At 58.5% G+C, this 14,057-nt stretch overlaps 1 protein-coding gene across 1 annotated transcript; it reads right to left on the reverse strand.

The window, feature by feature from the left end:
- Positions 1-1,822: 1,822 nt before the first annotated feature.
- On the reverse strand, positions 1,823-8,163 carry KCNK15 (potassium two pore domain channel subfamily K member 15). The gene is made up of 2 exons (XM_075517138.1): positions 7,826-8,163; positions 1,823-4,099 (listed from the first exon to the last, which is right to left on the reverse strand). Exons 1-2 carry the CDS (start codon positions 8,106-8,108, stop codon positions 3,186-3,188), a joined length of 1,197 nt encoding a protein of 398 aa, XP_075373253.1. The 5' UTR covers positions 8,109-8,163; the 3' UTR covers positions 1,823-3,185.
- Positions 8,164-14,057: the final 5,894 nt, after the last annotated feature.

Here is a 14,057-nt window from a genome sequence, read left to right on the forward strand (position 1 = left end):
CCAAGCTCCCCAGCAGCGCTGCCTAGCAGCTCGGGCTGCACAAGAGCAGCAATAAACCCGAGCAGGTGCCCTGCTTTCTGTGCCGTCAGCTCATTACCAGCTCCATCCTCCATCCGAGACAGGCTCCGCGGTGCGGACGTCACACCGCCGGCCCCGCTGCCTCTGCCGGGCTTTGCCTTTGCATCGTTGCATAGCGGGCTCTGCAGCACGAGCACGGAGCCACCGAGCACCGGCAGCACCGCACTGAATCCAGAGAGTGCAAAGGCTGGCTCAGCCTCCGGATTGGGGTTGTTCTCCTGCTTCCAGCTCCAGAAGAGGTGGGTTTCACTGGGGCGATGCCACGTGGGCTCCGACTTGTGCAGGAACTGAAGAGCTGCTTCCTTCCACGAGAGTGGAAGGAAGGGTGAGAGGTGCCAGCTCCATCCTGGCCACTCAGAGGATGTCCCAGGTTCAACGCGAAAGGGTGGGAGATCTCCGTCTGCTGCACAGCTCTGATGGGGAGGGCACCACAGCACACCCAAAGCCTTGGTGAGGGTGGGGGGAGATGGGACACGGCAACAAAGGGGCTGAGCTGGTGGGATCAGCGTGAAATGACATCGCTGAGGAGCTGAGAAGGCAACGAAAGCCTCATTTTTAAGCCTGTTTTATACGCTCACAGCTTGCTTTCTCCCCTCCTCCTCCCCCTTTCTATTTAAACCAAGGCTTACACAGCTGGTCCAGATTTGGGGCCACTGGTGCAAAGCGATGCAGCTGCTGAGCACCTGGGGGGAACTGCAGCCCAGGCATTTTGGTGGTGGGAGGCTCTCCACCCCCCTGCCCGCGAGGTGCCACGCACCCCGAAGGGCCCTGGGGAGCCTCGGGGCAAAGGTCTCGCAAACCAGCCCCTTGTGCCAGCCCAGCAGCGCCTGCACCGTCCTCCCCGCCTGCGTGCCCCAGGCCGTGCAGCCCAGGGCTGTGCTCCTGGCTCTGCCACTGTCCCTTCCCTGCCCGCACGTGGGACGAGGGGACGGGCTGAGGCCGGGAAGGGCTGAGCATCTTGCATGAGAGTCCTGCTGCCCAGGGGCAGGAAGGATGGATCTACCGTGGCCACGTTGCACCCCAGGAGGAGGTGTAAAGTCCTACGTCTGCCTCCAGTGGGTGGAGAACCTGGCAGGGAGCAGGCAGCCGTGCCAAAGAACGTCCCCAAATAACGGCACCAGGGGAGGAACCCCCCCACCTACCCAGGCAGCACAGCAGCCCCTCTGCAGAGCTGCCCTGCCGGCACCGCTCTGCTCTCTGCCAGCCCCAGCAATCAGAGCTCCTGCCCATCCCTGTACTTGCCTGCTTGGGCACCACCTGTCTCGAAGCCCAAATCCCTGCCATCTTAGAGCCCGGAACAAGAAAGTCCCAGTCGTAACAAGGCTGCACAGATTTGGGGTGACATCAAAGCCCAAAGCTGCCTCCAGGGAAGCCCAAGCACCAGGAAAGGTTGGAAACGTGAAGGTCACTGGCGAGGGAGGGTGGAGGAGCCCAGGGCATCCCCGTGCGGGGGCAAAGACACCATCCCATGATGAGCAACGAGACCCAGCTGCTTCCCAGCTCTGGGACGGCCACCCCGCCCCCTCCTCCCTCTGATGCCCAAAAATCCCAGCAAACATCCACAGGATAACACCCCTGGATACAAACACTGTCCACACCCCCGTGGCAGGGGAGCCAGCCCTGGTGTACCCCTGCAGCCAGGCAGGGCTGGGGTTTGGGGCTCGGACACATCGCTCTGCTCCCCCTCATGACAAATAACCAACCACCACCAGCTGGATTCACCTTTTATTAAACTGCCCAGAACAAAAAGAGGAGAGAGCAAAGCCTGCCCTGAGGCCTTCCCAATGCTGGCGCTCTGCACGTCTTCCTCACCAGGAAAAGGGGATTTTTTTTCCAGAAAAACCCCCTCAGAGGGTATTTTAGATAGAACTAAGAGTGAAAATATCCCTTTATTGGGCAAAAAAAATGAAACGGAGCTCCCACCGCTGTCAGAGCCCACTTCTGCTTTCTTGCAGACGAGGCAGGACGGACACGGGCCACGGCACCAGCTGGAAAGAGCCTCCCAGGTGGGGCTCTGCGGGCACCGCATCCGCCTGGGGACGCACACCGAGACGGGATCGCCCCGCCTCCGATGACCCCGGCAGCAATGAGCGCAAACCCAGGGGCTCTGGGGACTGGGACCCTCGTGGGGACTGGGAGGAGGCGGGGAGCAGGCACGCTCGCTGGGCTGCCAGCTAGAGGAGAGGTGGTGAAGGAAAGGGTGATTTTAGCTAATGACCTCATGGGGGCCAAACCCTTTGGAGGTGGCTCTGTATGGTTCAGGGAGCTGTCCCTGGGGCTGCACCCTTAGCGCGGTCTGGGCTCATCACAGAGGAGGGCTATGGCTGGGCGGGAGGAGTTCAGCTTCCGCTGCGAATGGGACACAGCATTCCTCCAGCCAGCTCAGCCGGGAGGACCCAGAGCTAAGGTGGGTGAGTATATGGACCTCCAGCTTCCAGAAGTACTGAGCCAGCCACAAGCCTGAGCTTAGACCTGGAGGGCTGGTCAGGGGAGATGCAGTGCCGTGAAGCTGTCCCCATGTGCTGAGCAGCGGGGCTGCAGCCCGTCCCCTCCTGCCCACCTCTCCCTGCCCACCCTCCGGCTGCAAACCTGCTGCGTGGCACCGACTTACCTGCACCCGGCGTCAGGGGACAACTTAAAGATCCCCAACCCTGCAGAGCTCACTAACGCGGGCTTTGCTTTTGGTACGCTCTCAGCAAGTGCGATCCGGCCCGTGTAGCACGAGGCACGTGCTGGCAGCAGCCACAGCCAAGGTTAGGCAGGGTGGGAGGGCAGCAACGCCTCCGTTTGGGGAGCAGGAAGGTGGGAAAGCAAACCTACAGCTTGCCGGGCTTCGCATCGGGGGGCCTCTTGCCAGACCCAAATGCTTGAACCTACTTGGGAGGAAAAAGCAAAGAAAAACTAACAATGTCATTCAGTGCCTGCAAAAAGGAATGATTATTTCTCAACAGGGTTTAAAGGCTCCTGCTGGACCCTGCGTGGGGCTGGCTGCCAGCTGAAAGGGGAGAGGAACAGAAGAAACGAGCATTAAGAAGGACCTGACATCTCTGTTCTTAATTTATCATCATAGTAAGACTCGAGCACTGAGTACAGCTCGGCACGCGCTCCTAGATGGATTTCCTCCGCAGCCGGGGGTGTTGCCGGCAGCGAGCGCTGTTGGATGATAAAGTGCTCCCCGGGGACGAGCCGGTCTGACCCCGTGTGCTCAGGGAGACCTCGTCGATTTTGTAGGAAATGGAGTTGTAATACACGGGGTTGGTGTGGCAGCTCAGGGTCTCGGGGTGGGAGGGCACCGGGCTGCCACACAGCTGAGGTCTGTAGCACAGGCACGTGCAGAAGGAGGGGACCGCGGCCGCCGAGTTGGCCGACTGGCGCCTCTGCCTCTCCGCGTCCTCCTGGATCAGCGGGATGAGGTTCATCTGGCTCGTCCTGTCCTCCACGGGGAGAAAAATAGCATTGCTGCTCCGGCTGTCCTCTTTCGGCTTGAGGTGGATGTTGTTCCGGGCCCTCCTCAGCGAGGCGCGCTCTTCGGCGTCCCGCCGCTCGTCCTCCGAGTTCATCGTCAGGAACCGCAGCACCACCAGGTTGAGGAAGGCGCCGATGACGGTCAGGCCCACCAGGATGTACATGAAGCTGAAAGCCACGTACGGGGGCTTCTTTTGCAAAGCCTCGTTCTTCTGCAGAGCCACAAAGTCTCCAAAGCCGATAGTGGTCAAGGTTATGAAGCAGTAGTAATAGGCATGAAAGAAAGTCCAGCCCTCAAAATAAGAGAAGGCTGCTGCGCCGATGCACAGGGTCCCCATGCAGGACAGAAAGCCGACTAGGACCATGTTCTCCATGGAGACGTTGGTTGTCCTCATGCCCAAACACTTCTTGATCTTCTTGAGCAGTAGCCGCACGACGGTGTTCATGCGCTCCCCCAGGCTCTGGAACATGACCAGCGTCAGAGGGATGCCCAGGATGGCGTAGAACATGCAGAAAACTTTGCCGGCGTCTGTGCCCGGGGCGGCGTGCCCATAGCCTGCGAAGGAAAGAGGAAAGGCGGGCGTCAAGCCCTCACTGGGGTTGCCAGCAAGGCTGCCCTGGGACCAAGAGGAGCAGTAGGAGAATGGCAGGGGGAAATGGAAAATGAATCGATAACAGATCTGCAGGCAATGCTAACGGGGCCATGGGATGCCACGTCCTTTGGGATGATGGCACATCGCAGTATCATGTGGGCAGAACCTCATTTGGCCTCTAAAGAGAGAAGGTACTCTCCTGATAGCCCCTGAGCTTGTATGAGGTCATGGAGGACAAGAGGAGGCCAAGAGGAGGCCAAGGAACCCCAAGGCTTGGGGTCTTCAAGCCTTCTGCAGCTCACGAGCAATGTACAGGCAATGATGCCGTGCCACGCTGGGTCTGCAGGGTAACCTGAATCCCCACAGCGAGGGAGGACGGAGGCTCCGCAGGATGCTGAGACCAACAGTGCCAGGTCACCCTGCGGGAAGGTACGCACCCAGCCAGTCCCATCCACAACTGCCCTTGCGGGGCCATCGTCACCTCCCCCTGGCACCTGCTCCTGCCCCTCCTGTCCCCTGAGCCCTCCGGTGTCACATGCATCTTTGACTCTCGGCTATCTGATCATTTGTTGCATGGCCTGTTGGATGGGAGCTATAGGGCTCCGCGCTCCGTTGGATGGGAGCTATAGGGCTCCATGCTCTGTTGGATGGGAGCTATAGGGCTCCGCGCTCCGTTGGATGGGAGCTATAGGGCTCCGCGCTCCGTTGGATGGGAGCTATAGGGCTCCGTGCTCCGTTGGATGGGAGCTATAGGGTTCCGCGCTCTGTTGGATGGGAGCTATAGGGCTCCGTGCTCTGTTGGATGGGAGCTATAGGGATCCGCGCTCTGTTGGATGGGAGCTATAGGGCTCCGTGCTCTGTTGGATGGGAGCTATAGGGATCCGCGCTCTGTTGGATGGGAGCTATAGGGCTCCGTGCTCTGTTGGATGGGAGCTATAGGGATCCGCGCTCTGTTGGATGGGAGCTATAGGGCCCCCGCCGCCGGAGCAGCTAAGTCTGGGAGGCCTTCTGCAGAGCAACTTTGGATTTACTCCAGTGTCACTAAGAGTCAGACCTAAAGCACTGCGGGATCGCTGGGGAGGAGGGGTTGTGCTGTTTTAAATGTAGGGAAGTATTTATGGACCGCAGCCCTGTCAGCCCTTGTCCCAGGGACAAGGAGCTCAGGAGGACAAGGTTCTCCTTGAACGCCTTCTGAGATTTAATTTCCCCACCTTGCTCCAAGTTTCAGAGCTGTGACTCAAGGACACACACAATTATACCATGAGTCGTAATGAGGTATTCACCGCAATCTTCTGGACTTCAGAGATTCTGCGCCCACCTCAATTATAGAAGCTTAACAGAAATCGGTGGCCTCTGACCTAAGCGGATGAGTAACTAACTCAGTGCAAGGGAGTCACGCAGCGTGGGGAGTAATGGCATCCAAAGGCATCCAAGCCTTTCTTTTGGGTTTCTATGAGAAACTACCAGGGCTGGAAACTTCCTTTCTGAAGGCGCCTGCAGAACAGCGCCGGCTCCTTCCCGCCCTGCTGTGCGGCCTTTTGCAAGCCGCTATTTACATTTGCACTTTTTCCAGGTAACCACCACATGACTTTTGCATGAAGATATGTGGGGAAACCCCCCTTTTTTATTTCTCAGTCTTGTTCAAAGCTGTGACTTGGCTTCCCCTCTGTCTCTGCTGCCAGTGGATTTCCAGGACTCCGAGGGAAGCTGTTAGCATGCAGTGATGGGAAGACCAGAGGATGTTGACCAGACCATGTTGTCCCAGGCTCCCGAGCACACCTCCCGCTCCAGGAAACTCCTGCAATGTGACAGGGCTGGGAGGCCGAGGACAGCGTTACCCTCGACCGTGCTGTGCTCCAAACTGCAAGCAGGCAGGCAGGGACTGGTTTCTAATTGCTCTGTCTGTTCATAAACCCACGCAATCAAAAATGATAAACTTGATGCCTGCATGCCACATTTCACAGATTACAGAGCAGACATGAGATCGCAGTGGCAAAAAAACCCCAGTCAGATCCAAGCTTAATAACCGAGTGCAATTATCAGGTCCTAGGCTACAAGATAATACGATGACAGCAATGAGGAGGTAAATACAATGATCCAGAAGAGCAGTAAGTGGAAAAACAGTTGTTGTACCCTGAAAGACTGCTGAAAGAGCATTTGACTGATGCTTTCAAAATGACAAGGGGAATTAGAAAGAGTAAACACAGCTACGTTAATGTTAAAACTGAGAGTCAGAGCACAGCCCCACATAAAGAGATCTGACGTGCCAGCGTTTTAGAAATATGGCACCTGGGCTGAAATTATTTATCGCATGGGGTGTGTGATAAGCGTAGCAATTGTTTGTCACAGTCAACAGGAAAATAATGTAAATGAAGCTATAACCTGTCACGAGATGATGGAGATTTTCACTGAAGCCATTCATCCTACCCTCCTGCTGGGGCCTGACACTAACCGTGCCCTGAACCCATCGCTGTTTGCTGGCCACGTGTGCTGCCAGCTGCACAAACCCCACAGCCCATCTCGTGGGGGCACACGGAGCTCCCCGGGGCAGGGCCTGCGGGGTACCTGCCCCTCTTGTCCTCTTGTCCCCTGGTAACGCAGCACAGTTGATCCCACCAGCCCTTGTCCCGAGGGATGACGCTTTCAGCTACCAGACGTATTTCACCCATCCCAAGCCCCTCGGTGAGGCTGAGCCCCGTCCGACAGACGAGGAGGTGGCTGCTGGCTGTGGAAGGGCAGGATTCGGCCTCAGGGTTCCTGCCTCCAAAACACTTCTGCTGATTGAAATCCCAGCCCAAGCCAGGACATGAGCACAGGATCCCACGCCTGTCTACCCCCACGGGATGCTCAGGGTGCATGGATTAATAAAAGTGGATTAATTAAACAACGCTAAACTCCCATGTGGCTAATCTCACCTAGAATTAAGGCAATCCTTATTCAATTTAGTTTCATTCTCTTGCAAAATTGAAGAGGGCAAACCAAGGCTGGGCTCTAGTACAGGTAAGCGTCTCTACGTGGGGGTTTAATTAGATTCAATCACTCCCCTCCAGGCTAATTGACACCCATCTCTCCGCAGGTTCCCGTGCAGGCAGAGCGAGGTTCAGTGTCTGGTGGCTGCCTTGGCTCCCTGAAGCGGGTCTCATACAGCCGAACATCCAGAGTTTTGAGCTGGCAAAGAAGCCAACAGTTCTCGCCCAGCTCTTCAGCCTGGCTTGCTGGCTACAGCACTGCAAGAGGACGGACGCGGCTCCCGCCTCTGCCCTCCTACACCCCGCCAACTTCTGCAGCTGCCTGCCCCAAAGCTGCCTGCAGAAGCTCCGCGTGCTGCCACCTCCCTGGGACAACGTGCACGCCACGTCCCGTGGCCCCAGCCACAGCAGCACCCCCGGCATCCCCCAGCACCGGCTGGCCCCCAGCCGGCCCGGGGATTCCCTCTCCCACCGCTGGGCCCTGGGGTCCCACGGGGTCAGCGTGGGGGTGGCCCCAAGAGATGTCCCGGCCTTGCAAGGGTGAGACCCGCCTCTCCTCCGCAGGCGACCCCCCCCGTCCCCGGGCTGTCCCGGGGCACCCAGAGGCGGTGGGAGCGTGGGAGGTTGCGGAGGCGCAGAGGTGCGGGGCTGGAGGGACGCGGGGGTGCAGGGACGCGGGGACGGAGGGGCGCAGAGCCGCGCCGGGATGCCAGCACTCACCGATGGTGGTGATGACCGTGATGGCGAAGTAGAAGGAGCCGGCGAACTTCCACTGCCGCCCGGCGCGGTGCGGCTCGGCCTGCAGCACCAGCCGCTCCAGCTCCCGGTAGTCGTCGGCGGAGAAGCGGTACTTCCTCCGCAGCTCCCCGCGCTTCTGCTCCAGCAGCCGCTTGCGGCCGCTCTCCGCCTCCGACTCCAGCGCATCGAAGACGGCGGCGCCCACCAGCAGGTAGGAGAAGATGCAGAGGATGAGCGCGGCCGTCCGCAGGTTCTGCCGCTTCATGGCGAGGGGCGGCCGCGGCGCCTCAGCCCGGGCTCCGCATGGCCCCGCGCCCGCCGCCCCCCGCGGGCCCCGCCGCGCGTCCCCCGCGCCCGCCCGGCCCCGCGCCGCCCCCTGCGCGCCCCGCCTGCGCGCCCGCGCACCGCCCCTGCGCGCCCGCGCACCGCCTGCCCCGCGCACCGCCGCCGCGCACCGCCTCCCGCTGCCCCGCGCACCGCCTCCCCGCGCACCGGCTGCCCCGCGCACCGGCTGCCGGCCTCTGCGCACCGGCCTCCCCGGGCACCGCGCACCGGCTCCCCCGCGCACCGGCCGCCCCGCGCACCGGCTCCCCCGCGCACCGGCCTCCCCGGGCACCGCGCGCCGGCTCCCCGCGCACCGGCCGCTCCAGGCCCCGGCTGCTGCGGGCACCGCTGCCGGTTCCCGTTCGCACCGAGACTGGCTCCTGCACGCCCCGAGCCCGCCGTGCCTGGCAGCACCGGGCCGGAGCTGGCAGCCGCAGGCGAGCCCTGGCGAGGCCGCGCTCCGTGCCCTGCCGGTGACATGGCATAACGGCCCCTTTCCCCAGCGCCGCACCTGCCTGCCGCGCCCAGGCCGCAGGGGTTTCTGGTGCCCGCGCCCTCACCGCCTGCCCTGCCCGCAAGCAGGGAGCTGGGGGCTGCGCGGGCTGCCGCTGCTCCCGCAGCCCCACGGTGCCGGCCCGGTGCGGGCGGCCCTCGCCTCCGCTGCTCCGCCCGGCTCTGGGCAGGCAGGTGCCGCTTCACGCCCGCAGCAGCGAGGAACGCGCCGCGGTGCGTGCGATCTGTGTTATCTCTGCTTTTCCAGCCGGTCCCGGAGCGGATGGTTTGGCCTGCTGTGTCCAGTGCTGTTTTAAGAGAGCAGAAAGGAACAAAATAATCGGGTTCAGGGTTTCTGCTGATTTCTCTGATGCGTTCAGCAGATGCCGCGGGGGCGGGGGGACACAGGGCCCAGCAGCCCTGTGCTGGCCTGGGGAGCAGGGAGCAGAGCCTCCCCGTGCTGATGCACTGCGGACAGCCCAGGTCGGCTGGGAGGTGCGGGGAACTTAACTGTGGTAGGAGACAGAGCCCACAAAGTGAAGACCCTCTTTCTCATTACTGATTTCCTGAGCTTTTATGTAACCCTTATGTTTCACTTTTAAAATTAGGAAGGTACTTCTCTGAGTTGTATGTAGCAGGAAATAGTTATCTGCTTCAAGAAATAAACTCTCCTTCTGTTGACTGAGAATAAAACAAGGAAAACAAACCAACGAGCAGGCTTACATCGCTCTTCATCCGTCTCACTTCTCTCTCTGGAGAGGCCAAGACGCTTTGGGCTTTAATTGCAGCAAGGGAGGTTTGAGTTGGACATAAGAAAACTTTCTAACCGTGAAGAGAGTGAAACACTGGAACAGATTGCTTGGGGAGATTGTGGCAGCCCCATCACCGGAGGAGTTTAAAAATAAGATCAGCAGATGTCTGCCAGAAGTGCTGTGGGTAGAGCTGATGCCCTCCCGGAGCAGGGGTGACTCGATGCCCTCCCGGAGCCCCTTCAGCCCTGTCCTCTGCATTTCCATGGCCAGCACGAGGGACACGGTGCCCTTTCCTGCTGAAATCGTGAACTCTTTTTCACCCTGGACACTTGCCACTTCCCTCCTCCTTGCCGAGCCTCCGTGCCAGCACTATTAGTGAAAGTTGGTATTGAAGAAAAAATACAGGCTCCGGCATCCATCACCAGCAGCACAAGCTGTCGGTGGATTGCTGTTTGACATCGTAGCGCTTGCAGCCTCCTAAATCACACGGCAAAGCCTCTGCTGGAGGAGCGTGTCTGGTTTATGTTCTCCGTGGTGTCACTCGCAGCCCTGCTAATGGGGCCTGGGATGCCGTCAAACCTCCAGACCCAGAGCAATGTGGGGGCCGCCTGCTAGAGAAGATACGCTTCACCTGCTGCCGTCCAGCTGCTGGTGATTTTTTTCTGCTGGTCAACAATGACATCCCACCTTGAAGACAGGACACAGTGCTGCTAATTGAGCTCCCGTTGGTTCTGTTACAGAGGAAGCAGATGTCACGGTGATCACATCACTGGGTGCCTGTCACACATCTTTTAGGAGGGGTTCTGGGGCCTCCAGTGCCTTGCAGGTCAAATTCTGCTGTCCTCAGGTAATACGTGGAGCATGAAGCTGATGTTGTAGCATGTTGTCCAAAGCCAGCTGCTCTGTGCAGACGTTGGGCCAACATGCCAGTGCGGGTTCAAGCATGCAAAACCCTGGGAGATGCTCTCCAGCCACGGGAGAAGATCAGCACAAGCTACTTGCATGGCTTCCTTTAGCAGCAGCATCAATCATAGATGGTCACGGGCTACCTAAATCCTCCACATTTTGTTTCCAAACATCTGTCTGCAATGACGGGCAGCGGTGCTTGGGCAGAGATGGTAGAGCACAGCCTTCTCAAAGCACTACCTGCACAGGGAAGGGGCCTGTGGATGGGATCTCACCCTCCCTGTGGCTGGGGCCGTTTGGGGCAGGGGGTCCATCTCCGCCCCCGCAGTATGATCAGCCCTCAGCGCTTCCTCAGCGTGGTTTCTGCTAGCCCTGTCCTCTTCGGGTCTCCCCCTGACCCCAGAAGAAATCCTCAGCTGGCAGTGTCTTGTGCCATGGATCTTCCCTCAGCACGGCCTTTCCCTGCTACGCTGGGAGTTACAGAGATTCAGCCAAATCCTTTTTCTGGAAAAGGGGATGCCGTCGATGGAGCAGAGTTGGAAGAGGGTCTCATTCAGCAACAGGCACAACCAAACGGCTGCTGATCACTCCCACGGGGGCTTGGGATGTCACTGGTTTCTCCTTTTGGGGTTTGCTTTGACCTCATGCAGGTCGCAGGCCCCTGTGAATAAGTGCTGCTCAGCGGGAACAAGGGTAGCAGGCTCCATCTCCTGATAAGAAACCCCCCAGTAACAAATCCAGCGCTGATGAAACCAGGACCGTGCGGCAGTAATGCACACAGCCCCGCCTTCGGAAGGGGCTGATAGGCTTTATAATTAAGATGGTGCTGAAATCAGCCTGCTCTGCCGTCTTAGTGCTCATGCATTTCTTTTTGCTGCATGCAGCGAGCACGGGGGCATGAGCAAGAGCAAACGGTGTCAGATGGCTGTTGTGCAGGGCAGTCCCTCCCGAGGCACCCTGGGAAGCTCCCTCGGTTCAACCTTTGTCTTTGCCCTGACTTCGCCGCGCTTGAGAAAGGTCAGGCGGGAGCCGCAGGATCAGGCCAGGCAAGATAATGTACTTTATCATTGATTTCCAGTGAGAAGTTGCATTATGAGATTAAATGTCTCATTTTTATTGCATGGGGAGGCAGAGAGAAAGCAAGAGCTCTGAAAATAAAATAGAAGTCAAAGTGATATGTTTCTGATGGAAGGTGCTTGTGACCGGGAACGAGCATACCTTGTTTGTTCAGTCCTTTGGAGGTGAACTTTGAGGAGCTGCTTCCTTCTGGGGTTGGTAAGCAAAGTCAAATCTCATCTGTGTTTAAACCAGTGCCTAATTAATGTGTCTAATTGGCCCACATCTACTAATTCCAGGCTGGCGGGGAATTTATTAGAAAGCTTTTCTAGTTTTAATGGATTGAAATAAGCAAAGCTGCTTAGCCGTCTCAGACAAAAGATGCTGAATAGGGACCAGCAGCGTGGGTCTGTTTGAGTCGGTCCCGCAGCCCGACGTACGTGGGGAGAGGCGGGAGCGTCCCGCCAGCTTTGCTCCAAGCTGCTTCGGGCATCGACGCCGCCTCGCTCTGCGCAGACAGCTCCTGGTCCCCAAGCAAAGGGGTCAATGTTAGCGGGACGTGCAGTACCGGCTGCCGTCACACCTCGGCTGCGCTGCCCACCTACCCACGGCTGGCAGCCAGGGCCGAGGACGGGGTCTGGCAGGCGTCAGCCCCCTCCCCGGGTTTTGGCCGCAAGGTGCTCCAGCTCTCTGGGGGCTTGGGGACCATCCTGGCGTGCTCTGCTCTTCTTTCGGTTATTTTTAAAGACCAAATAGATGTTTTCTTTTGCCTTAGTAAAAGCATCAGCTATTCTGGCTTTAATGCCATTTAATACCGAGATTATAGCCTCACAATGCCGCAGGATATTTTTAAAGCAATGCATTAGTTCATTTCTAAAAAGGATTAGATACCGAGATATAACAACCAGCTGCAGCTGCCCAGATGAGAGCGGGACTCCGAGCACTGCCCTGCTGTCCCAGGCCAGGCCACACCGTGAGCCAGGCGCAGGGAGCGATCCCTCCTCTCCGCGCAAGGGGCCACGGCCATGCCCTGCGGACGCAGAGTCCCTGACCGGATCCAGGCTGGGTGTACCAATGTTTGCTTCGGCCCCAAGACTCCATAAATCTTCCTGTAAAATATCGTCCTGCTAGCCAGAGCTAACTCTAACTTGTCTATGTCCAACAGGCCACGCTCTGGGTTATTGCAGGCTCAGGAACCTCATGGCTTTCTCTCGGCTCTGGGATTTCCCTGCTGCCTCCCTCCCTGACTCTTTGTAGCTCGGACGGCTGCAGGCGTTTTGCTCTGCGTTGTAATCTGGAAGCTGAGTGAGGGAATTCATGAAGCGTTGGATATAAACTGGTTGCAAATGCAGATTGCCTCTGCATGGTCACCATGGATGTGGCTTGCAGGTTTCAAACCCCAGGGCAGGCGGACACAGCTCCACGTATGACTGTCTTCAACCACCTTGCCTCGTACCAGCCGTGCTAAACCTCGGCCGTGCCTCCTCCTGATACCCCACAGCCCGTTAGTGAGCCTTCCCCAATTACCCTTCCTACCCAAAACGGGTCCTGCAAGGGGCCGCACAGCCCCATCCTCCCCACGCCTGCTCCCCGACAGCCCGATCTGCCAGCGGTTGTACATGAAGCAGACCTGGGCTGGAAATGCTGACAGTGCTCTTGACAGTTTATGGTCACAAACTCTATTTTCAGCCTAATAAGTTTTTTATACGCTTGAAAAGCTGTCAGTTGAACATCAGCCAGCACAAAGTGCCTGGACTGCAACCAAACGGGAAAGGTGCTGCTCTGCTTTAGCAAGTTCTCGATCTCAGCTGCTTTAGCTGCTTCATTTATTTGGTTTGAGGATCTTGGCTTTAATAATAAAATAATAAGATAAAATAATAATGCCCCTGCTTAATAATTTGTGGAAATATTTGCTGAGAGCCTGTTAAATCAGAGCTGGCAACCAGTTTGGATTGGGGCTTGGAGGTGGGAGGCTCCACGGTGCTGCTGCCAGTGCCGGGGTGGGCTCGTCCCTGCGAGGAGGCACTGGACCCCAGTGACGAAGGAGAGAGGCTTTGGGAATGCGTCTGGAGAAGGGTCCCGCTCCCTGGGAAGGTTCCTCTGGAGATGAGCTGCCGTGGCCACCACTGCAGACTCACCATAGAAACGGGGCCACGTCAAACCCTTGGCCAAATGGAGAGCAGGGCCTGATCCTGAGCGCGACGCTGCTCCCACCGCAGCAGCATCGCGATGCTATAAATGACTTCCCTGCAACTGCGGGGTTGCCAGGAAGGTCAAGGGCAGGGGGCCAAAGGGTCTGGGAATGAATTGCAAATATGCGAGGCTCTTTCAGAGGGTGCCCTGGTGACAGCTTCGCCCCTGTCCTGCAAGGCAGCCCCTGCCACGGGGGCAGGAGGCAGCTGCTGGCGGCTCCCGGCTCCGGCAGCGCGTGTGCGTGCCTGCCTGGGTGTGCTTGAGGGAGCAACAGCGGTGGCTCCTGTCCCACCAGCGAGCTGAGCCGTGCTCTGGGTGAGATTTGGCCGTGCCGGCAGCCGGGGCGGTGACCTCGTGGCACGGGAGCTGCGGCAGCCCTGTCTGCCGCCCCGGGGCTTCGCTTCCCAGGCAGACAGTTTACAGCAAATGGCTCGTTTCGATGCTAAAAATAACCCGGCAGGAAACAAATTGGCCTCAGAACTTCAACTGGG

The sequence above is a fragment of the Mycteria americana genome, chromosome 14 (genome assembly GCF_035582795.1).
Source record: "Mycteria americana isolate JAX WOST 10 ecotype Jacksonville Zoo and Gardens chromosome 14, USCA_MyAme_1.0, whole genome shotgun sequence".
Classification (NCBI taxonomy): Eukaryota; Metazoa; Chordata; class Aves; order Ciconiiformes; family Ciconiidae; genus Mycteria; species Mycteria americana.